Here is a 23,349-nt window from a genome sequence, read left to right on the forward strand (position 1 = left end):
TTTTTGATTATAACTTTATATATCTACTTTCAAGTCAATTCATAAATTTTGGATCAAATAGATAGAGATTCATAAATATAGATGATAAGATGATCGAGTATTTACTAAACAAAAATTAAATTGAATTTAATTATAAATTTATTTTGTAATCAACCCTGATTAAACTGATTAGCTTATTTGCATATGCATACTTGAAAAGATTTGGGATTAACAGAGTCAGCACATTTCATATCGACATTTTTGGCTCAGCTCTTTCCTCACACATTTTCCCTCCCAATTTCAAGGCAATGTCCACTGAACAGCCTTCAACTTCACAAAATCAAAATTCCCCCCAATTATTGAACCAATGGATTGAGTAATCAAACAAACTGCATCACTTTTCCACACCAATCTCACTTGCTTATCGCAATTTTTTAACCAATTATTGCCATCAATTCAGGATTCAAGAGTCGCTGAAGAAGCAGCTGATCACGGACGACACATTCAGCTGGAAACTGCCTCCAATATGCAAAGGTCAAATATATGAAGGCGCACAAGATGATCGAGATTCCGATCGCGGAAAATTCCTCAAGTATATTGCTGGGGCTGACTTGAGTTTCTCCAAAACTGATCCATCAATTGCTTGTGCCACGCTCGTCGTTTTGGACGCATCCACCCTTGAAGTAGTGCACGAAGTTTCTAACACCGTCGAGCTTCGCGTTCCGTACGTCCCCGGATTTCTGGCATTCAGAGAGGTTTTGTATATGATTCCTATTTATTGTGTTAATCTATGCCTTTCAGTGATTAAATCTTTGAGAGAATAGGAAAGCAAGTTCTGTTTATTTCTCATGTTTTTTTCCTTTTTTTTTTTGGTTTTTAGGCTCCGGTGCTCCTAGGACTTCTAGAGAAATTGAAGAATACCGTACCTCAACTGTATCCCCAGGTGACTGATTTAGAAGAATTTTCAATCATAATGCTAATCATGCAATTATGAATTCTGTACATATGATAGGGTGAATTCACTTGCAGGTTCAAATAGTATTAGGTGATAATTGTAGTTTTAAGTAATACTAGTACTATATTGTAGGTAAGATCCTCAACAGAATTTTTAGGTTGCATTACTTATAGCTGATGGTTCTGTATCTTGACAAGGTACTGATGGTTGATGGGAATGGGCTGCTTCATCCTCGAGGTTAGTCATCTTCGCAATCTTCTGAAAAGAAACCATTGATATCTCTCGAGACTGAATGATCTGCTACATATATATGCCTTGATGGCTTGATGGAGCTATTCTTTTTTTGTCAGGTCTACGGAATTATAATCTGCTTTATGTATTTGTCCTTATTTCTAATAGTTTCAATTGGTCAGCCTCTAAATTTTAGATTATACTAGCTGCTAAGCGACTTTATTGTTAAGAGAATGGCAGTTCTTCAACATCGGAATGCCATGGCTTCTATATCTCCTCCTTTCTAAATATTTGGTTATAACTTGACTCATATTAACTAGTCTGGTGATAATAATGCTTGGAGCTCTTTTATATGAGAATATTTAAGTTACGTTACTCTGCTCTTTACTGAACCATGCATTTTGCAGGCTTTGGATTGGCTTGTCATTTAGGTGTTTTGGCCGATCTTCCAACGATTGGGATAGGAAAGAATGTAAGTCCTTTTAGTTATGATGTCACCAGGAGAATGTTGTATGCCTAGTACATATGTTTTTTTATCTATACTTGCATTTATCTGTGTAGTGGCTCTGGTTTTCTTTCTATGTCAGAGTTGAGGAGTATTTATGAATTTTTTTGGAATGTTGTCCTATCTTTTTTGTGTAGGGCTTCTGTTTTGAAAATTATTGCCTCTGTCACTGATCTAATACGCTGAAGGTTTGCTATAACAATTGTCAGTTACACCATGTTGATGGTCTGACACAACATGGAGTGAGACAACTGCTTGAAGCTAATGGGGACTCATGTAGTGATGTATTCACACTGATTGGCGATTCAGGGTCCACTTTAGGAGCGGTAAGTAACCCTTAGGTTAATTATGTTGAAAATAATTATATCAATCAGTTTAACCTTTCTATAATACTCCTATTAATGTTAAATAATCACTCTATTCTAGTTATTTGCTGATGATGTGTGTAGTTGTGGGTTATCTTACTGATCAAATAAGTTTACCTCTCAGATTCACCTCCCCCCTGTCTTAGTCAATGTATTTTTTACTAAAAGTTGAGTGTGAACCATCCACTCTTTCTCAGTTGTTTGTAAATAATTGACATCCCATCCTTAGATGCTGGAGTAATAAAACCTGCAGAATGTGATTCATTTTTCAAAAGCTCCTTCTGTTCCAAAAAGCTCTAAAGAATGTGGGTTTCCATCAGATTGATTTCTTAAATAAGCACACATAACAATCCTCTGTCCTGTCTGCAATTTGCATGCACTACCGTTGCTTCGCTAAAACTTTAAGTATTAAACATTTGCTTTTCCATACTGTTTCTAAACTATTCTCCCTCACCTCCGTTTAAGTTCCCCAATCCATAATCTAAGCATTGATTATATATAGTGGTGATGTATAGTTGTAAGTTTCAGTTCTGAACATGCTGTAATCTTCTTGCAGGCATTGCGATCGACTGTAGGATCCCTCAAACCCATATTCATTTCAGTTGGTCATCGTATATCTCTTGCCAGTGCCATTGAGATTGTGAAGTTATCTTGTAGGTATAGAATCCCAGAGCCCATAAGACAGGTAATGATATGGTTGTGTAAAATGACATAAGTAAATATCAGATGAATGGTTTCTAGGGGTTCAAGTTAATATTTGATGTCTTCTTTAAAAAAAAAATTGATTTCTTCGTTCCAAAAATCTTTTGTTCATAACTGCCTCAGACTCAGTAAATTTATCATGAAACTATTGCTATTGACCTCTACAAAATCTACTGATGAATGGCTGTGTTCTCATTTACTCGCTGGTAGATTTTTGTTGTTGTTTTCACTTGTCACTTTCCTTTCCTTTTGCACCCCTCGTGGTTAATGTGCTCAAATTGATTCAGCGCACCATATGGTTTTCAGGCTGACATTAGATCAAGAGATTGCCTCCGCAAGCATGGTTTAAGCTAGCGCGCATGAACTGAACTGCTTTGGGCAGCACATCATCTAAAGCAGATGCTGTTGTAAATCATTTCCGCAGAACTATACCCTTGCGTTTCAATGTTTCAAACTTCGAAGATCTCAACACAAAAATTGGCTTAATGGTACATTCATAATCAAGATTGCCTACTAGTTTCTGCATCAACTAGTCCCTTTAACTGTTGCTCGAAACACAGTGATATAAAGTCCGCATCTATTTATGTAGAAAGCAGTGCAACAAAATACCAGTAATGAAAAATACTTGATTCTTTGGTAAATAAAATTTGCTCCGTTATTGATCTTTTTAACAGACCTAGTTTCTATTGGTTTTTGACTAAATAATTGGATATTTGCTACAATCTGATAGTTATAGTACTTGATTTCTCATCTTATTCTAGGAATGGAAGCGAAGATGTGGCGGAAGAGAACAAAAATACTGAGAGTCACATCTGTATATGGCAAAAAAGAATGAAACAACAGTATGATTGATAGCTCATGCCCTCACAAAAAGGCCAGCATGAATACAAGCATCTGAAGCAGGACGCCAACCGGCTCTAACAAGAAGCCACCATTTCCCTTACCAGGCTCTTGGAACATACGCTTGAACCGACACGTGCCCCGCGACGGATCCGTTGTTGTGATCACAGAGAGGTTAGGGAACTTGCAAGCAGTCTCCAGCTGGTCGCTTGTCTGGTAGTAACTGTTGAATGCATATGACACATTCCCCCGTGCATCCAGATCCGCGCAAGAGCTTCCGAACCCTAGGCTGGTGCAGTCAGCATGTGAGCACGCGTATTCGACACTCGGCACGAGCTGGGGGTCGTCGAGGCTGGCAGTGGGGGAAAGGACACACCAACGCTCGGGGAAGTACTTGATATTGCTGGCTTTGACTAGACCACGGTTGCCCGACCCAAGGCTGAGGTTGTACTTGACCGTCCCGTCGAAGTTGAACACTCCCCAGTGGCGTTCGAAGTTCCCAGGCTGGATGCTCTTGGCGTCCTCGTCGACGAGGCTGAACAAGTAGGCATCCACTGGGCCCGGTCTCATGGGAGTGCCCTTCCCCAAATGCCCCATCACACCTTGGTTGAACCTCTGTGCATATCCGATGTTGGCGTTCCTATCCCCGTCAGTCGGCCATCCAATTTCCCCAACGATGATCGTCATGTTCCCGTATCCGTTCTTCTGCAGCGCCCAGACAAGGGTGTCGTAGTTGGCGTCAAACACATTGGTGTAGGTCTTGCCATTGTCCTCGATGGGGCTCGAGTACCCGTCGAAGAAGGCGTAGTCCACCGGGAAGTGGGGGTCGTTGTAGAGGCTTATGAAAGGGTAGATGTTGACAGTGAACGGAGCTTCATTCCGGCTCAAGAAATCCACGATCTGCACCATCACATCCTTGATGTTCGCCCGGAAGTCTCCCGTCGACGGCTGCTGCGTCGAGGACTCGTACACGTCTGCGTTGAGTGGGACGGTGACCTTCACCCGGCCTCCGAGGCCGGCCTTGATCAGAGCCGCCTGAATGTTCTGCAGCGCCGGCAAGGTCGAGCTCAGGAACGTTCCGTTGTATGTGGAGAGGAAAGGCTCATTTCCAACTGCAACATACCTAGCAAGAAACACAAAACCCAATTCAATATGGAACTATCATTTTTCATAGAGATGGGGATCGAAAGAGGGAAAGGAGAATGACTTGATTAGAACACTGTTGGAGGAGATGTGTGCAGAAACATTCTTCTCGACCCATCTCTCAGCAGCATCGACACTGGTGGAAAGAGTTGCCAACATGTCGTTGGGGATTCCGACCATGACCTCGATCCCGGATCCTCGAAAGGCGAAGAGGACGTTAGCCTCGGCATCGAAAAGCTTCACCTTTTGAATCCCGTTGTCCTTGAGCAGCTTCACCACCGTTGCAGGCGGCAGAGGGTGGCTTGCCTGAGTTCCCCAGTTTGCACCGATGCTATCTCCGCTATTCACCATCGACATCAACAACACCAGTAACAAGGTAACACCTGCGCCTGCAAACTCATGATTCTTCCTCCCCATGATTTCTGAAAAGGGTGTCAAGATTGGTTTGATTTCGTGTACTGGAAAAAAGGGATCTTTTTTATTTCAGCTGTGAAAGTGGGAAAAGAAGAGGAAAAGAAGAAAACTGGTGGATTTGAGGAAGGGTGCTATACCTGATTCTGAAGATGCAGAAAGCCAGCTAATTTGAGGCCAGGTAGAAACTTTCTCAGTTCTAATCAGATTGATATTATTGAGCTAATGACATTATCACATTAATTATTACTTTATAAATATTTAAGTGGAGGGGCACAGAGGTGAGAACAAATGTTTGAAATAGTTATTCTCTGTCGTTGTCCAAACTGACTTATTTAATCAGATATATGTAGAAGATGCTTACTTTATAACGTGTGGGGGGCAGGCACACACACGCACAGGGTCCTCTCAGACACACAACACAGACTCTGTCTCTCTCTCTCTCTATAATTGTTGATGTTAGTATAGACTGGGCTCTAGTTAAGGTAGGGCGGTGGGAAGTTCAAGAAAGGAATCAAACTAACTTCTTTACTTGTTCTCAGCAAAAGAGCAACTTTTTCCGGTTTTTTTTCTAAGACAATTTTATCTTTTTACTTCTAGGCTCTAGCTTGACACTATTGCATACTTTATTCGTTAAATAAAATATAGTAATTCATCCGTTTCAAGGAAGATGACATTTCTTTGATCGACATGGAATTTTATGCAATTTTATTTTATGTGTAAGTGGAGAGAGTAAAATAAGAGAAAGAGAGAAAATAAAGTAGAGATAAAATGTGTTTCTATTTTTAGTAATGTGTCATCTTGGTCGGGACAAATTAAAAAGGAAAGTAAGTCATCTTCTGGGACGGAGGGAGTGCTTTAGTTGTCTTTAAAAAAATAGGCAATATTTAAAATGATATGGATTTTAGGTAAAATAAGAAAGAGAGGCAGAAAAAGTGATTGAAGTAATTGTTAATAAATAATGGGACTTATCTTATTAGACATAAAAAAATATCCGTAAATAGAATTAGTCTTTTTCTAAGATCCTAAATGACAAATGTTTAAAGGATGGAGGGAGTATACCCAATTATGACTAAATAGTTTCTCTAACTTCCCAAGCCCCCAATCAAAATTCAAAATTCATGACTAATAGAATAAATAAAAAATAGAAGTCTAAATACAAAATAGAAGTCTAAATACAAAATAGAAGTTTTTAATATATGTATAGGTAAATAAGAGGAATGATATGTTGCATATCTTTTGTGAGCTCTTTATGTGATCATCACTCTTGTTTGATGCACGTTTAGCATTGTTTGTTTAAATTTATATATTTAGTTTGATTCTAATACATTAAAAAATATTATTAAAATTTTTAAAATTTATAAAAATCAAAAATCGATTTATTATTTTATTGGTTTATTTGAAATTATTGAGAAAACAAGCAAATCGAGACTTATATTTTATGAATTTTGTGAAATTAAAAGTTTCAATAACATTTTTTTAATATATTAAAATTAAACTAAATATATAATCGAAACGAATAATGCTAAACATACATCAAACGAAAATGATGCTCACATAAAAAGCTCACGTAGGTACGTAACGTATCATTCCTCGGCTAAATAAAACGTTGAGTAGCACAAAAGAAGTAACTCCTTACTACTTATGTATTGGTCCGGGCCTGTCCCGCAAAATGACAATCACTAAACAAATTAAATGTGGTTAAATTAATTAATAAATTTTATTTATATTTGGTAGTAGTTTTTATTAGTAATTTAGCCTTTCATGTGTAAGTCATCATAGGGTAATCAAGCTATAATTAAACCAACCGCTGGTAATTTCTACGGAGTATTTTATCTTTCTTTAGGCTTTCCACGTCCAATATAGAATTTCGGAATTCAAATTATTTATAAAGGATACAAAGAATTGTTATAGTATCTAATTTAATTTATACTCCCTCCGTCCACTATTACGAGTCTCATTCCTTGGTAGCACGAGTTTTAAAAAATGTTCAGAAAAGTGGGTGGAAAAAAGTTAGTGGAATATAAGTCCCACTTGTATATATTAGTTTTAAATGAAATGTGTGTGGAATGAGTTAGTGGAAGGTGAGAATCCTATTATCATTTATGGTAAAAGTGAATTGAGACTCCTATTCGCGAACGGACTAAAATGGCAAAACGGGACTCCTATTCGCGGACTTAGGAAGCAATAGAGAATATAATTGGGCCTCATCAAGATTCTGAACTCCTACACTTATAAATGGGCCGAAACCCATATTTATTTATCCTTCCGGATTTTCCATCCATACAAAACTTGAAAAAATGTACTCGTAAAATTAAATTATTACTACTCCCTATCTACGTCAACAAAGTACTTGTTAATGGATAACAAAAAATTTAATGCTATAAAATTGATAAAAATGAAAGAGATAAAGACAATAATTGGAGTATTATTAATAAAAAATAAAGTTTATCAGAAATAAGGAGAGAATAATTTTGATTGATGAATCACTATGAAAATAAAACTAATTTTAATGAACTGACTAGTCTGACTTAATATTAGTTATATTTGTTGTCAAATTTATATTTTCACATGATTATAGAAAATGACTTCATTCGACCAATAAAAATTGTTTTATTTGGGGATGACATAATTGTAATAAAAAATGGTAAATTAGGAGAGATAAAGATAAAAATTATAAAAAAAGATTTTCATAAAATTAAAAAGAAACTAATTTTGATAAAGACAAAACAAACAAAACAAAATTTGTGTATACTATTTTGGTTTATTTTTGATACAAACCTTCAATGTATCCCAATCGATTCATCATACTCTATTCAACCAATATTCATCAATCATATCAAAATAAGTGCTGAATATCGATATAAATATTTGAAGATTTGTTAAATTTTATATACTCCGCCAATCTTTAATGATCCCAATCAATTCATCATATTTTATTCTACCAATCTCATGTCTATGTCAATAATAATAATATATACAAATAAATAAATAAATAATACTAGGTGGATCCACGATATTCTCGTGGTAGTGAGCTCACGGAATCCCTGCCGGTTTGGATTCAATTCAGATTCTCAATTGAGAATCGTAAAATTCTATCCATTTTTCCCCTTTAAAGTCTTCTCTTCATCGCTCACTACACTTCACCAACAACAGCGTTGAAATTTAGAGGGAGAGAGAGAAAAAGAGATCTGTCCCTCTTTTTCCAGGTATACAACACTTTGATGATTCATTATCCAATCGATTTTGTTGCTCGCTTTTGATTCGTCTCTGGGCATCTTTAATCTTTATACCAAAGGTGTGGGGTTGATTCCGCCAAAATTGCAACTTTTGATCCGATAATTCATCTTTATATCGTTATCCCTTCGCTTGTCGCCTTTCGCGTGAAAAGTTTGTTGAATTGCTTTCGATTAACTGTCTGAATTGGAAAACAGAGAGGATCTCGATATCTTTTTTGTTTCCCCTTTCCATTTTTGAGTGAATTAGGGTTTTCATTACTAATATTGTATTTTTCCCCAAATCATTAGGCATTGATTCTTATTCAATTTCATGATTACGCCTTTCAACTTTTGTTTTGTAAAATGTTACAGGCAAGCTGAAAGCAATGGCGGTAACGATGAAGCAAATGGCTCTTATAGTAGCATTCCTTGGGGTGCTCTCCTTCATTCTTGGGGTTGTTGCTGAAAACAAAAAGGTAACTTTCTTTCAATTTGATGATTTCTTTAACAATCTAATGGAATAGAAAAATGTTGTACTGATTTTGGCTGATTTAAATTCACATGGTGTTTCTGATAATCAGATTATTAGTCTTGAATGATTTATTGGGATCTTGAGATGTAAATATTGAAAAGTGTAGTGAATTGATGTTTTTTGCTTCAATGATGAATTGTTAAACTCCTCCGCATTGATACAATATTAGAAACTGATATTAACAATGTATTAACTCAAGATTATGTTGAGACAAATTTTTCCTATCTGTTGAGATGAATGAATATTCTGAGCTTTCAATGAGAATTATATCCAGAAAAAAGGGAAAAGAAACACAAGAGGACTAAGTAAAACATGCTGGTATCAATACTACATTAACTATATACTACTGACTTGGTATTACAACCTTTTGACTGTGTCTTATCTGATTTGCTTTAAATCTGCAGCCTCCCTCTGGAACCCCGATAACAGGGAAGGGTGTTGTCATCTGCAAATACCCGTCCGATCCATCTGTGGCGTTGGGATATTCATCCTTTGCATTCCTTGTTATCTGCGTGGTTGCTGGCTGGTATTCTCTTTTTTACCCCTACAAAGGGAAGCATGTTCCTAAGGAGGCATTATTCCAAAACACAGGCTTCCTTGTCTTCTTCGGTGTGGCACTGTAAGTATATACTCCTATGCTTTTTACACACATGCCGGCTGCATTGCTTTTGTTTTGTGCTCATAGCCCTTTCTAACCTCTATTTTGTTCTTTTTCTTCAAATTTTTTTTGGCCTCTTCTAGTTGTACTGCTCGGTCAGTCATTATCACATAGTAATCCAAGTTCACTCCTAGTTTGTTGATGATGTTATTTGATAGCACAGCGTATTCTCTCAACCAACGAACAGTTTATTATCCAATCGAAATAATTTTACATTGCTTCAATTTTATTCACCAAAATCTAACTTTAATGAAAGCTATGTCTTGATGTAATTACAACTAGAAAGTCCTGTAAATTTATGATAAAGAAATAACCCCAAACCTTTTGCGCTGCTGATATCTAGTTTTTGTTTGTTATTATTGTTGAAGGTCGACGGCTGCATTAGCTGTGGTGATGTTGTTGTGGCCTACAATCACAGAGCACCTTCACCACACTAACAATGTTCATCACAATTTGGAAACCTCGTGCCCTACGGCCAAGACTGGACTTCTCGGTGGAGGAGCTTTTCTATCCCTCGACGCGTGCCTCTTCTGGTTGGTCGCATTGATGTTGGTAGACAACGCTCGTGCTGATTACTTTGATGAATCAGATGGCAAGGCTGCAGGGGATTATGAAGCTGAGCCAATCAAGGGCAGTGCTTGAAAGCTAGCAATTCATAACCTCAAACCTTAGTTTATTCTACTTACCTCACTATTGTCCTTTCCTTTTATTTTCTTGCTAATGGATATATACAAAAACTCTCTCTGCTATGTAAGTATTCACTCCGTTGGTTCACGTTACCCTCATTTAAAAGCTATTATTAAATGGTAATTTGTGAATTTATTATTTTTTGTTGTCATTTTGCTTCTCAATCTTTATAAGCTGAATAGTAGTCAGTTTTTGTCTTTCGTGCTTTTATTATTTTTTCTTGTCGTTTTGCTTCTCTATTATTATAAGCTGAATAGTAGTCAGTTTTTGTCTTTCGAGATGTACATATCTAGGGGTAAAATTCAGTTTTTGTCTTTGTTTTTGATGCCTCTTTAGTCTTGAGGTGTAATCGAATTCCACGGCATTCACCAATATTATTATTTAATTGTGATTTTTGATGAATTTGTGATTGCGATTATGGTAGCTAATTAGCCAGTCACACATCAGCTCAATGCTGTGGCGCTGTGTGAATGGTCAGTAAGCTTACCTACATTATCATGTTGGTAGTTTGTATACTTGGGAGTTGATTCGTTCAGCTCCTTTGCAAGTTATCACCTACATATCTCAATTATTTCGATTTCATACCCATTTTATTCTCTAGTTTTTGTTATCTTTAACTAGTATGTTTCTTTCAGATCTTGGCTGAGGAGACCCCATTTCTTTCATATTGCATTCAACAAATGTTTTAAAAATCGGACCTTGGAGTTACCGGTTTTCATGGTTTAACCGGTCGGGCTGATAAACATACTGACCAATTTTTATTCATCACAAGTCATGCCAACAATCATCAGCATACATACATTTTTTGAAGTTAGCACACCTACATTTGGTATTCTTTTATGCATGATACTAGTAACTAGGAGTATTTTGTTAGATGAGACTTTTCCTCTGATTGCAACGACCAAATATGATAGTTTCCACCTGCAAATATTGTCAGCATTAAGAAACAATCTTAATTCATTTGTGTTATATACTACTACTTTGTTTTATTAGAAGAGCTAAACTTGTTTGTTGAGGGATTGGCTGGAATCTCACAGTTACTATAGTCCTAACTTGGCTGATTAAATAAGAAAATGCTATACTAGACATTCTACAAGATGATGAAGGTAAGGAAAATCTTACCTTGCAGGATTAATTCACTCAAGGCTTTTGCTTTGTTGATGAATCCATTCCTTATAATCTTGCAGCAATTGTTGTGCAAGCAATGGGACCATACGGTCTACCACGGCCTGCATCACCCTGTATGTTGTAAAACTTGTTACCATGAAACATGTTCTATGATTTAATGTGCACACCTTATGCAATGAGCTTCAAACGCAGTTTCAGAATATAGATTATCAACATAATCTAGTTACACTTAACCTTATGATAAAAAATACTGCTAGTCAACAACAGATTAAATGAAAAATGAGAGCATGCAACTATGTTTAAATTATACAGTGCTCTAGACAAAGGAAAACTATAGAAATTCAGCAATTCCAAATCCAAACTACTATAGAAAGCATTGTGACTAAAATAATTTTTAGATACTTCTATAAGATTACAGGTAAACTGCAAAGATGGTTCAATCAGAAGTGTTATCACTATTGCAATAGAATTTGGGACCCAATAGACAGTTATTTTTTTTTCTCTCAGATAAGCTCTTTCAGATAGTATTTCACAAGACTTCAAGCTTTGTTAATAATTCTACATAACTTACATATTTCCTGGTTGCTCGACAGCTGATATAGGCAGCATTGCAAATGGCTGTGTGTTGATCTGCGATAAATAACACCATTACTGTGGTCAGCTGCAAAAACATAGCACCAAGATATAGAAGCTATAGAACAGAAAAGGGTTCAGACAACAACAGAATCAGTTTTCTTCTAAGACAACCATTTTGGGAAAGAAAGCAAATCTTGAACTCAAGTAACAACTTAAGCAGGGTAACAACCTCGAGGAGAATATTTAATTCCACATCAACATCCAAGACATGTTCACCATCAATAGTTTCCCATGTAATATGATTTCTCATAGAAGCTGCAAAACAATCACAGTATATAATATAAGCAGTCCAAACAATGAAGCTGTTGCGACTAATTTGTCCTTCACATTCAATCAAACCATTATAAACGCTGTTGTATTACTTAAGGAAATTTAGAGTCTTTTCCACAAGATCAGCCAGGCCCAGAAAACCATCTCCACTTAGTTCATATTTGATAAGCAAATATATATACTCAAAATTCAATTAGTCATACCTGAAAAACGTTCATTCTGGCGTTCCACTGCTTCAGAACCCTCAAACTACAAATACGTATAAGTTTGATATGTTATCAACCATAACATGTGAAGCACCAAAAGCTGCTACAGTTTTCTTCAATGCATGAGTAGCAATAGATGTGCAGCCTAAAAATTGTGTATGTGATTCAGATGACAGAGAGAATCCAAGGACCTTCTTTTGTTACCTCCTATCAAATTTTGTTAGTTAGTTGCTGGTTTACCTTGCAAGACAACATCTCTACAACACAATCTTCACTAGATGGAGTTACTTGTAACTCCAAAACTGGCGCAACTCTAAAACTGAGAAGTTGAATCTGCGGCAGAACACACCTGCATGTAGCTCACATAAGCCAAAGGCAGCAACAACATAAATGAATACCAGAGGCCACTGGCCACTATCCACATCCCTTGTCCCCTAATTAATTATAGATTTCTGATTAAGTCATTTTATCATACACATGTTGGGCAACAGATATCATAATTCACATGAATAAAAAAGAAACCTGTACAGATTGGAATCAATGGGGTGATAACTCTGCAGAGCCCTAGAATTGAGTATCGCCTCAATCCCAGATGGATGACTGAAAAATTGACTGATCCCATTTCCTCCGCCATAATTAGGGAGCTTGATCCTCTCCTTTTTCCTGGCAGTGAGGTTAGCTCTCTTTACACCCGAGACTGAAAAACCTGCTTTCTTCGAGCTCAATCTGAACAATTCAATTCAATCCTTAAATGGAAAAAACAATTCAATCGGTTATCGAACATAACGAACTAGCTGGGCCGCATTTATTCAACAGAAACACAAACTATATCTTGTACCTGGCGGCGGAGGTGGAGAGCTCTTGAAAAATTCGGGTATGATTATGAATTAGAGAGCGAGAGGAATAGTATTTAGCTGCAGCCATAGGCGTAGTGCTGTAGTTTAAATTTGTGTATGCATATGAATTATGACTATGAATTTACAGAAAATTTAGAGGAAGATTGACAGGTGTTGCAAAATTATCGACTGTAGTTGGCACTCTCAACGTCACCCATTATGGCTGATTAATTTACACTGATTTTATAAAATATAAAAAATAGATTAAAAAATAGTGAAAACTCAATTTTAATTTTATACATTAATTTTATAAAAAAATAAGAATAATAGAACATGAGTTAAACTTGTCAATTATAGTAAAAATAAACTCAGGCTTTAATCGTGGAAAGATCAAAATGACAAATTGAAAATCACGGACAGAAGACAAGAGGAGTTTTATTACTATTATTATAGGTTATAGTAATATCCAACATCAAATAAAACCATCGTCTTCAATTTAGGAGATATGAGATTTTTATCTCAAAATCTAGTAAAAAAATGTGATAAACATTTGGAAAAACATGATTATAAGATGTACTTTGTCGAACCAAAGTGGTCAATAATTGTTAGATTCCTTCATATTGATATTTTTAGTATCAACAGCCCATTGAGATTGAGAGAGTGAGTATGAGAAACTCGATCTAAAAGATGAATTATCAATTGGCTACAAACATAAATTAAACTGAAAAATGAATGGTACATCTGAAGGATATGCACATCCTTCATCATACCTTCTCAATAACCCTAAGTTTAGCACTTCGACTTCGAGGGTTCAGTCTCTCCTCGGATTCAGATGGTGTCACCGGTCTCTTTGTTAGGATATTGGCGTCCTTGCCTTGCACGATCTGTTTAACCCATGCTTCTTTTTCCTTGTAAGAATCCAATTTTTCGGAATGGTTCAATTGCTTAGCTCCGTCATCAGAGCGGTTTATGATGTCTAGAAATGCCTGCTTCACGATTCTGTCCTCCAAGCTATGGAACGATATGACAGCCAGCCTTCCTCCAGGACCAAGGGAATCAAAACAAGAGTTGATGGAATCCTTCAACGTGTTGAGTTCATCGTTCACAGCTATCCTCAATGCTTGAAACACACGTGTTGCAGTCTTAATCCATCCCTGCCTACCTCCTCCTTCAGTTATGGAGAATTCGTGTCAAGTGGAATACTCCATAATCTTACTCAGAATTAAAATAGAGTAGCCCAAGCAACCATGAGTCATGCCATTCTAACAAATAATTGCCAGAATAAATATAACATGCAATTATAATAGTAGGATATAACCAGTTGAAATTTTCTCACCTATTCATTTGCAGAAGTGCATAAACATGATGATCTTTACCACATGTTGAATATCATTTGTAGAATCAAGTTAGTATCCTACAGAATTAATACATTTGATGGCCGTCAACATATAGGGTGTCACATTGTCTTGCTTTGTTCTAATTCTTCCTTTTCTCCATGTGTGGTAATGAATGGTTTGCTTACTGAAAACTCTACTTAAATAAAAAGCTGCATAGTTCTCTGCCACTCTTTTCGTTAATCTAGATTTTATATATCTTTCTATATACAACATAATTATCATACTGCATATAGAGTTAAAAAATAAGTTATGAAGGGATTAATGGCCTTGATGCAGCAGTAGTTACCTGGGGATTCATCCGCATATCCAGAGGTCCATCACATAGTACACTAAATCCCCTTTCAGCATTGTTGACCTGCAGATCACAGGTGAGAAAAGTATTTAAACGGAGGGAGTGTTACTCCTAGAGTATGAAACATGGTTTCCAGTGTACCTGCATGGATGACATTCCTAAGTCCATCAAAATTCCTTGAACTCCTGGAGAACGATTCTCATCAATATCATGAAGCGCAGTTTTAATACTTTTGAAGTTCTTCACAAGTGTGTGAACTTGTAAGTGCGATCTAGAGTGGCCTGAATCTTTGTCCAACACATGATTAATTTTATCCAGAGCTATTTGATGGGCAACTGGATCAACATCAAATCCGACATAAAACTCCATTTCTGGATGGGCCTGAATAATCTGAATTTCAAGAGAGCTTTAGTTATCTAGCCATATGAAGTTGATGGACAACCATAAGACAGTCAAGTAGTACTCCACAAATTACGCGTTTGAATAGCTGCAAACGTCATTAATCCCACTGTTCTTTGTGTTAATTATCACACAAGTTTTAGCATGAACATCAGTACAATCTTCTAACTTCAGTTCTACACTTCTACAATTATCTGTGATCTGTCTGCTACATGAAACCATCCAATTTAGCATGCAAAGGCCCACATAAACTGTGATTTTGCACAAATGCACCCCCTCTTAATGCCAGTACTCGAATTACCTAAAAGTTCTAGATGTTGTGGATTTTCATTCCCGTCTCATACAATCTAACGATATATCCAACTACAATACTCGAACTCAGGATAAAAAAGCAAAAACTAAAACTTAATTTCTGCAGAAACTATCTTACTTATTTCTCCAAGAGGCTAATGCAATGAAAAAATCACACCTCCGACCAGCTAATAGAGGCTATCAAATTAGTATCATCTCTAATTTTATCACATTAACCCCAAAATTTCACCACATTACCAACATACACGCATTGAATTAGCAAATAAGTAATCAACTCGAACAAATTAAGCAAATCAAAGAGATTGACAAACCGCAGCGGAGTGTCCGCCAGCGCCGAGAGTGCAATCGACGAAGGATTTGAGGTTGACGGTAGCGAAGGCGTCAAGCACTTCCCCGAGCATGACAGGAACATGAGCAGAAGAATCATCCCCATAGTGCTTGGAGAAAACGTCCTCGTCGAGCTCTCTATCTGACCGCGTTCGCCTCTTCACTAGCAGCTCTGCCTTCTGCTTCTGCTGCTGATTGGGCTCGCTTTTGATTTTGCTTTTGCCTCTGTTTCTGATAGCACTATACGCTGTGGCGGAAGCGGCGAAGCGAGCTGGAGAGAATTTTTGCGGAGAATTGAGAAGCAGCAGCTTTTTGAAGATTGATTTTGCAGAAGCTGAAGCCGCTGGCAAGGCCATGGCTGTGAAGGGCGAAATGAAGAAGACGATAGAAAATAATTTATCATAAAATATTATGGGCTGCTATTCGATTAATATCTAGGCCCATATCTAAACTCCAAAGCCCACTTTATTTTCATTACCTTTTAATCAGTAATAATGACGTGCCCTTTTTTTATTGGTGCAGACAACTTAAAAAATCGTGTATAATTTTATATAGGATGTGATTCTATTTGCAATTTAACTTCTCATTTATATCACTATAATGATTTTTGTAAGTAAAATTACAGTAACAATCTGAATTTTTGAGTATTATGTTATTTCCTGTCAAGAATAGTAATAATAAATGTGCAAGCTTATCCCCACAATAATTATTTAATTGCTCATAATTATCCCCACAAAAACAAGTGAGATTCGGCATTCCAGCTTCCACTTTTGACCACTTTCCATGTCACCCACTCCTCATCTCAGCTGGATCCATTTCCATTTCAATTTCCATTTCTATTTATAATCGCTTCACCACAGCCTCCGCCGCCGCGCAGATGGATCGAGCTCCGCCGCAAGCGGGTGAACAGCCCCACAAGCGCAGCTCAGCCGCCTCATCGGCAATGGCATCCTCGACTTCTGGCCATATGGGAAAGCACAGAATGTTAGCTGCAATTTCCTTCCTCAATCAGGAAATCCAAATTATGCAGGCACTCACAATCAATTCAACTTCTTCTCTTTCTTCCTTTTTTTCCTTTTCCGTCCAATTTGTTGACATTGAAGAGTTTGCTTATTTATTTATTTTATTCATATGCAGGATGAGCTAGTTGAATTAGAAACTATTGGTGGAGTATCCACTGTTTGTCCAGAGTAAACCCTCTCTCTCAACTACTACTATTTTTTTTGTACATTTTTAATCACAAATTAGATAATCTGCAATAATTATACTTCAATCTGAAGTACACAAAAGACCAATTTTGTTTGGAGGCCTTTAGAAATAGGTCGTTCATCTTCATCCCCTTAAAAGGGCTCATAAGGGTGAGGGATATCAATTCATTTATAGAGAAGGGATCACCTATTTATCGATGTGGGACGAGAAGGGGTTTCGATAGAGGCAAAATGATCAGTGGACTTTTACTTTGATTGATTAGGTAAAATAAGACTGAGTATTTGAAGGATAAGATAATCAAACTAACTTTTAGGGACCATCTAATCGTCATGTTTATTTGTAACTATCCCGTCTCTATAGTGCCAAGATTATATTTTATATCATGATTATTTATTTTACCTCTATCCAAGTAACAAATTTGGCCCTAGTCGAATATCTTTATGGCTTATCTCATATTGTGTTGTCTAACGTACTGAACGTCACCTTAATAGGTGCAATTACTTACTCATATACTCGTTTTGACTGACAGTGTAATCGCGAGCGTGGATTCAGTTCCAGACGCTCTACTTCCTGTGTAAGGATTAATAAGCTAAGTTGATTATTGGTAATGTTACATAATTAAATTATACTATATGGTTTATTACAGGACTAGAGCTCCGGTGGAGGCCGACTGGGATAGGTGGTTCCAAGGCCCTCAGAGCTCCCGTAGTCGCCGCCGATGGATCTGAGCATCTGCTTCTCGTCTTCATCTCCTATGTAAACATATATATGATGATTCTTGAAGCTAGAGAGAATGGATGTTAGCTTGTTTGCTCTCTTGTATTCATCTGATTTAGCTTTTTTCCAATTTTCACACAATTGTCACTGTACAAGTATTTGAATTGGTCGAAATCAACTGTTATCTGTCTCAAGTAGTAATAAGAAATCAATGTTTTGATTTTTTATTTATTTTGATTAATAGTTGGCTAAACAAGGTCAAATACTGGGTTCTTGCTTTGAATTAGCCCACTGCTCAACTTTGCTTATGTAATTGTGTAGGCTTGTTTTATTTAAATCTATGTATGTACCGTTCTAATAATATAAGATAGTTGAAATTTTCGCATGAATTAAGAAAATCATTATGAAAGAGAAAGACAATTATACAAGCACATTTTATATATGCCTATATTTATTCTTAGACAATTACTCCTGTTACTACTTCCGTCCCCCAAAATTTGCTACACTTTGACCCGACACGGGTTTTAAGAAATGTAATAGAAAGTGAGTTGAAAAAAGTTAGTGGGATGTGGGTCCTACTTTTAAAGTATTAGTTTTATAATAAAATGTGAGTAGAAATGAGTTAGTGGAATATGGGGTCCACTACCAAAAATGATAAAAGTGAAGTGTATTGTATCAAATTTTCAGGGACGAACCGAAATAGTAAACTGTATCAAATTTTCAGGGACAGAGATAGTATATTCTAGAGAGTTAAATAGGGGTATATTTGCAAATGAGTTAAAATCATTACTTGACCTGAGCACAAAGAGAAGGTACGTGTTTTAAGGAAAGAGATTGGTGAATGTGTTTTTAGTACATATAGAGCAAATGCTCCTATCATATTTGAAGAGTACAATCTTTTGATTAGGTACGAAATTATTAAAATAAGAGAGATGAAGAAAAATAATAGTGAAAATATTAAATTCATGATACTATTAAAGAGTAAATTTTTTTATTAGGTACGAAATTATTAAAATAAGAGAGATGAAAAAAAGTAATAGTGAGAATATTAAATTCATGATAGTACTTAGTTTAAAGTTCGCGGTGAAAAACAAATTTTAAAAAATTTTATAATATTTGACACCAATATCCCAATATAAATTAGTCTCTTCCATTTAAACAAACTAAAAATTAATATTCAAATTATTTCATTTACTTATTCCGGTAACGCATATTGAATTGGGAAAATTAGGAAGAAAATACTTTATCACCTTATATCGATGACGTTTCATTTTTTAACTTTTATTCACCTCTTACCAATTAATGACGCCTAATAGTAGAGGGTCGAATATCAAGTGCAACCAAATAGTTATTTTTTTGCCATAGTTGTAAATAACACATCTCATATGTGTGCATATTTGATTAATTTAGCATAATTTATAATAAAAGTATACAACTCTAATTTCCAGTAGAAAAAAAGTGACAGTATGACTTAATTGGTTACTTGATTTAAGATTATATATAATATCCCAAAATTCATTCAATCGAAATAGAGAAAGGCGAAAAGAAATGCAACCAGCTCCAATCAAAGGTGGTGGTGTGGATGGCTTCGCGGCCAAAGGCGACGGCGACACCCTCGAGACCGGCAGCTACCACCGCGACACCAACCACAAGCCTATGTTCCCCGGCATGGCTATCAAAATAACATTGATGCTTGTATTATTCTGCTCAACAATCCTTATTGTCAACCAATCTAATTATCCTTTCGAGTTTTTTGGCAGCCATAATTCGTTCTCAGAGCCATCTTGGGAGAATTCGAACACTGATTCGTCTTTAGTTCATCAATACACGTCTCGTATCCCGCCTTCTACTCTGGTATATTAATCTGAGTGCATAAATACTAATTTTTGGTCTTTATCATTATTAAATGTAACTAATTATTGATTATTAATGTTTTTTCGATTAAGAGTGAATCAAGGTAGAAGAGGTCCAGTTTTCCGACTCGGAAAAGATCTCTAGAAAGCTTATATTTAATAAGCAAACCTTTAATTACTAAATACAGCTATGCTATTCTAGTAAGCAATTAGTTATTAAATGAATTAAATATTTGAATTACCAAACCATTAATAAATAAATATTTTTTTCCTAAAAAACACCAAATTGAAATAGTAGATTTTTTTACACCAGCGAAGAAAATCGAAATTTCTAATCACCTAAAAACAAATGCATACTGGTCAATTTATTCACAAATTTGCACAGTTGTGACTTAAAAATGCTTAATTATTTTTGTAGCTACTAAATCTGACTTTTCAATATGCATGAGCTATGCTATTTTAATATGCAATTAGTTATTAAATGTGTAATGTATCTCCCCCATAGAAAAAAAAAGTTTTTCACATTCTCTTTTAATTTACTCCATATTTTTTAAAAGAAAGAATTATATATGTAAATTACCAAAGTTTTAGTAACTAAATATATTTTTGAGCAATTTTTGTATACAAAATGGAAAATAGGCAAAAGATGAGAAAATCGAATTGGAGAAGACGTTGAGAAGTGCAGTGATGAAGGACAACAGGACGGTGATAATCACGAATCTAAACGCAGCGTGGACTGAACCAAATTCCCTGTTCGATCTATTTTTGGAGAGCTTCAAGATCGGAAATGGAACGGCGCACCTCTTGGATCACTTAGTGGTCTACGCGTTCGACAAGACGGCGTACGAGCATTGCAAGGCGGCAGCGCACCTCCACTGCTACGCTGTTACGACGGAGGGCGTGGACTTCTCCGGCGAGGCGTATTTCATGAGTGAGGATTATCTGAAGATGACGTGGCGAAAGATTGAACTATTGCGCACTGTTCTTCAATTGGGATACGACTTCATTTATACGGTAACTTCAAATCTAATTAAACCAAATTCCAAAAAATTGCAATTTATATTCATCTTTTTTCACTTCACATTTTAGGATGCAGATGTAATGTGGTTTAGAAATCCATTCAAAAAATTCTACGCGGATGGGGATTTCGAGATGGCGTGCGACCGATACACCGCCAACTACCGCAACTTGAGCAACACCGGGAGTACAGGGTTCACGTATGTGAAATCCAACAACAGGACCATCGAGTTATACAAGTATTGGTACAATGCGCGGGAGTATTTCCCAGGCATACACGACCAAGACGTGTTCAACATAATAAAGGGAAAACCGTTTGTCCACCAAATCGGGTTAGAGTTCCGTTTCTTGGATACGGCCTACTTCGGGGGATATTGTGAACCCAGCAAGGATCTGGATGAGATGATCACCATGCATGCCAATTGCTGTGTAGGCATTCAAAACAAGATGCATTTTCTTACCATGATCATCAATGATTGGAAAAGGTATATGGCATTGCCATCTTCAAATAGGAATTCCACTACTAGATCTTGAACCCTTCCCAGAATTTGTTACTTAACAAAATTGTTTAATTGTTTTATACTTACTGTATTTGAGAGAAAATAAGTGAGCAATACGCTTTTAAATCTACATATATGTAATCACTTGCGAGTTAATAGCATTATCCTCTTCACACGAGAAAAAATAGGAGTAATTGAGTTCAGTAATAGCCTCTTCAGTTCATGCTTAAAACATTTAACTCCAACTAGCAGTATGCCTCTTTCAAAATAACATTGATGCTTGTGTTGTTCGGCACAATAGTCCTTATTCTCAACCAATCTAGTTATCCTTTCGAGTTTTTTCGCAACCATAATTCGTTCTCAGGGCCATCTTATGAGAATTTGAACGTTGATTCATCTTTAGTTCATCAACACACGTCTCGTATCCCGCCTTCTACTCTAGTATACTAATCTGAGTGCATGTATACTAATTTTTTGTCTTTATCATCATTAAATGTAACTAATTACTGATTAATACTCCCTCCGTCCCACTTTAGGAGTAAATTATTTAATAAGCTTATGAAATAAACTAGGGAAAAGATCTCTAGAAAGCTTATGAAATAAACTAGTAAATTATTTAATAAGCAAACCTTTAATTACTAAATACAGCTATGCTATTCTAGTAAGCAATTAGTTATTAAATGAATTAAATATTTGAATTACCAAACCATTAATAACTAAATATTTATTTCCTGAAAAACACCAAATTGAAATAGTAGAATTTTTTATACCAGCGAAGAAAATCGAATTTTCCAATAATCATCACATATCATCATGTGCACCGACAGCAATATTGCAGTCTTATGACATGCAATCGACTAAGTAGTGGTGCAAGCATATATTCTCATTTTCAGAGTATTTGTTACCAAATCACTCGACAATTCATTTCCATGTTTGATTCCACATATATCTTACTATTATATAGTTATTCACAGTTTTGCAAGTTAACCAATTACATAGTACAATTCAACTTCTCATTTTTTTCTGGCCCTTTTTCCTTTTTAAATTTCACTCGAAACACTTTCACCATATATTTACTAATACGATGTACGATTCCTGGGAGGAGAGGGAAGAAGGCCGGGAGTGCCGGAGTGGTGATTCTGGTGAAGACTTTTGGCAACGATCGATGGCGGGCCAGGGGCAACGCTTATGGACAGTGGGAAGGAATTGAGATAGGGATAATTGTGAGTGATAGCTACAACAAGTTTAATTTTTGTAAATTTGTGACAATTAGTTATATGTCAATACCTTACTTCCTTCACTGGACAATATGTCTATTTTTCATTTTGGATCGATCATCATTATACGTCTCATCTACCTTTTACTATATTTAATCAGTAAATTTCACATTCTATTAATCCATTCCATTCATTACTATATATAAACGAGATTCACATTCATTATTAGGTAACTTTCTACATGTCCTATTGAATCACAGAAATCCAATTAATGTGGACAATGATGTGTTTATTTATATTTCTCACGTTCATATTTTATTTCTATTTTGTTTTGAACAGCGAATTAAAAATTCGAATTATTAATCAGTTAATTACAGCTAGCTAGTGAAAGTGCGAATGAACTTTTTTTTAAAATTTATAATAATTGTAAATAATTGAAGTCAATAAACAAAATGACATTTCTTACAAGTTCGTGGTGCCCTACTTTTCTAGAGGGAAATGAAGCGACTTTAGTGATAACCGACATCGATTTTACACTTCGATTGCAACTACCTAACTATCAAAATTAACATTAAAAATCCACTAAACCTGGCCTTATAATCTTGTAAAGACCATTAATAATTTTATTTGTCCATTTAGTCAAACACGCCATTAGAATATACAAGTACTTAACATCACAGACAACATCAATTAAATAAGCTCTATTTTATTGTAAGTAGGAATCAATTCAATGAATGATCTTTAAATAATTGATCAGAACTAGGAGTATAAAATTACTTTTTTATAATCGTTGTTATTGAAGATATT

The 23,349-nt window shown here is 35.9% G+C and overlaps 7 protein-coding genes across 10 annotated transcripts; 4 read left to right on the forward strand and 3 right to left on the reverse strand.

Moving 5' to 3' along the window:
- The first annotated feature begins 229 nt into the window (after positions 1–229).
- LOC125214322 (endonuclease V) lies at positions 230–3,632 on the forward strand. Of its 2 annotated transcripts, XM_048115301.1 has the most exons (10): positions 230–355; positions 440–734; positions 860–922; positions 1,132–1,171; positions 1,573–1,637; positions 1,880–1,996; positions 2,592–2,606; positions 2,693–2,720; positions 3,044–3,225; positions 3,499–3,632. In XM_048115301.1, exons 1-8 carry the CDS (start codon positions 288–290, stop codon positions 2,696–2,698), a joined length of 669 nt encoding a protein of 222 aa, XP_047971258.1. In that variant the 5' UTR covers positions 230–287; the 3' UTR covers positions 2,699–2,720; positions 3,044–3,225; positions 3,499–3,632. The 2 variants fall into 2 exon arrangements, with proteins under 2 accessions (XP_047971258.1, XP_047971257.1); XM_048115300.1 differs by having other exon boundaries at positions 2,592–2,720.
- Positions 3,526–5,403, reverse strand: LOC125214321 (glucan endo-1,3-beta-glucosidase 6-like). Its single transcript, XM_048115299.1, has 3 exons — positions 5,272–5,403; positions 4,785–5,142; positions 3,526–4,700 (listed from the first exon to the last, which is right to left on the reverse strand). Exons 2-3 carry the CDS (start codon positions 5,135–5,137, stop codon positions 3,602–3,604), a joined length of 1,452 nt encoding a protein of 483 aa, XP_047971256.1. The 5' UTR covers positions 5,138–5,142; positions 5,272–5,403; the 3' UTR covers positions 3,526–3,601.
- A 2,777-nt stretch (positions 5,404–8,180) lies between these two features.
- LOC125214050 lies at positions 8,181–10,364 on the forward strand. 2 transcript variants are annotated; one of them, XM_048114908.1, is made up of 4 exons: positions 8,181–8,340; positions 8,722–8,825; positions 9,286–9,500; positions 9,908–10,364. In XM_048114908.1, exons 2-4 carry the CDS (start codon positions 8,736–8,738, stop codon positions 10,179–10,181), a joined length of 579 nt encoding a protein of 192 aa, XP_047970865.1. In that variant the 5' UTR covers positions 8,181–8,340; positions 8,722–8,735; the 3' UTR covers positions 10,182–10,364. The 2 variants fall into 2 exon arrangements, with proteins under 2 accessions (XP_047970865.1, XP_047970866.1); XM_048114909.1 differs by lacking the exon at positions 8,181–8,340 and adding an exon at positions 8,405–8,429.
- Positions 10,365–10,962: 598 nt separating this feature from the next.
- On the reverse strand, positions 10,963–13,438 carry LOC125214049. 2 transcript variants are annotated; one of them, XR_007175052.1, is made up of 8 exons: positions 13,305–13,438; positions 12,989–13,192; positions 12,707–12,815; positions 12,464–12,509; positions 12,160–12,245; positions 11,926–12,015; positions 11,349–11,465; positions 10,963–11,147 (listed from the first exon to the last, which is right to left on the reverse strand). XR_007175052.1 is itself a non-coding variant. In XM_048114907.1 (8 exons), the coding sequence occupies exons 1-7, from the start codon at positions 13,388–13,390 to the stop codon at positions 11,363–11,365; spliced, it is 693 nt and encodes a 230-aa protein (XP_047970864.1). In that variant the 5' UTR covers positions 13,391–13,438; the 3' UTR covers positions 10,963–11,147; positions 11,349–11,362. The 2 variants fall into 2 exon arrangements, 1 of the variants encoding a protein (XP_047970864.1); XM_048114907.1 differs by having other exon boundaries at positions 11,926–11,984.
- A 456-nt stretch (positions 13,439–13,894) lies between these two features.
- Positions 13,895–16,403, reverse strand: LOC125215284 (ribosomal RNA small subunit methyltransferase H). The gene is made up of 4 exons (XM_048116659.1): positions 16,014–16,403; positions 15,133–15,381; positions 14,986–15,054; positions 13,895–14,492 (listed from the first exon to the last, which is right to left on the reverse strand). The coding sequence occupies exons 1-4, from the start codon at positions 16,383–16,385 to the stop codon at positions 14,067–14,069; spliced, it is 1,116 nt and encodes a 371-aa protein (XP_047972616.1). The 5' UTR covers positions 16,386–16,403; the 3' UTR covers positions 13,895–14,066.
- Positions 16,404–16,765: 362 nt separating this feature from the next.
- On the forward strand, positions 16,766–18,182 carry LOC125212779 (guanine nucleotide-binding protein subunit gamma 2-like). Its single transcript, XM_048113037.1, has 4 exons — positions 16,766–17,059; positions 17,167–17,219; positions 17,768–17,812; positions 17,885–18,182. The coding sequence occupies exons 1-4, from the start codon at positions 16,907–16,909 to the stop codon at positions 17,964–17,966; spliced, it is 333 nt and encodes a 110-aa protein (XP_047968994.1). The 5' UTR covers positions 16,766–16,906; the 3' UTR covers positions 17,967–18,182.
- Positions 18,183–19,503: 1,321 nt separating this feature from the next.
- Positions 19,504–21,359, forward strand: LOC125215289 (uncharacterized protein At4g15970-like). Its single transcript, XM_048116664.1, has 3 exons — positions 19,504–19,809; positions 20,448–20,822; positions 20,898–21,359. The coding sequence occupies exons 1-3, from the start codon at positions 19,504–19,506 to the stop codon at positions 21,357–21,359; spliced, it is 1,143 nt and encodes a 380-aa protein (XP_047972621.1).
- The last annotated feature ends 1,990 nt before the right edge of the window (positions 21,360–23,349 follow it).

This window comes from Salvia hispanica, chromosome 3 (genome assembly GCF_023119035.1).
Source record: "Salvia hispanica cultivar TCC Black 2014 chromosome 3, UniMelb_Shisp_WGS_1.0, whole genome shotgun sequence".
Lineage (NCBI taxonomy): Eukaryota > Viridiplantae > Streptophyta > Magnoliopsida > Lamiales > Lamiaceae > Salvia > Salvia hispanica.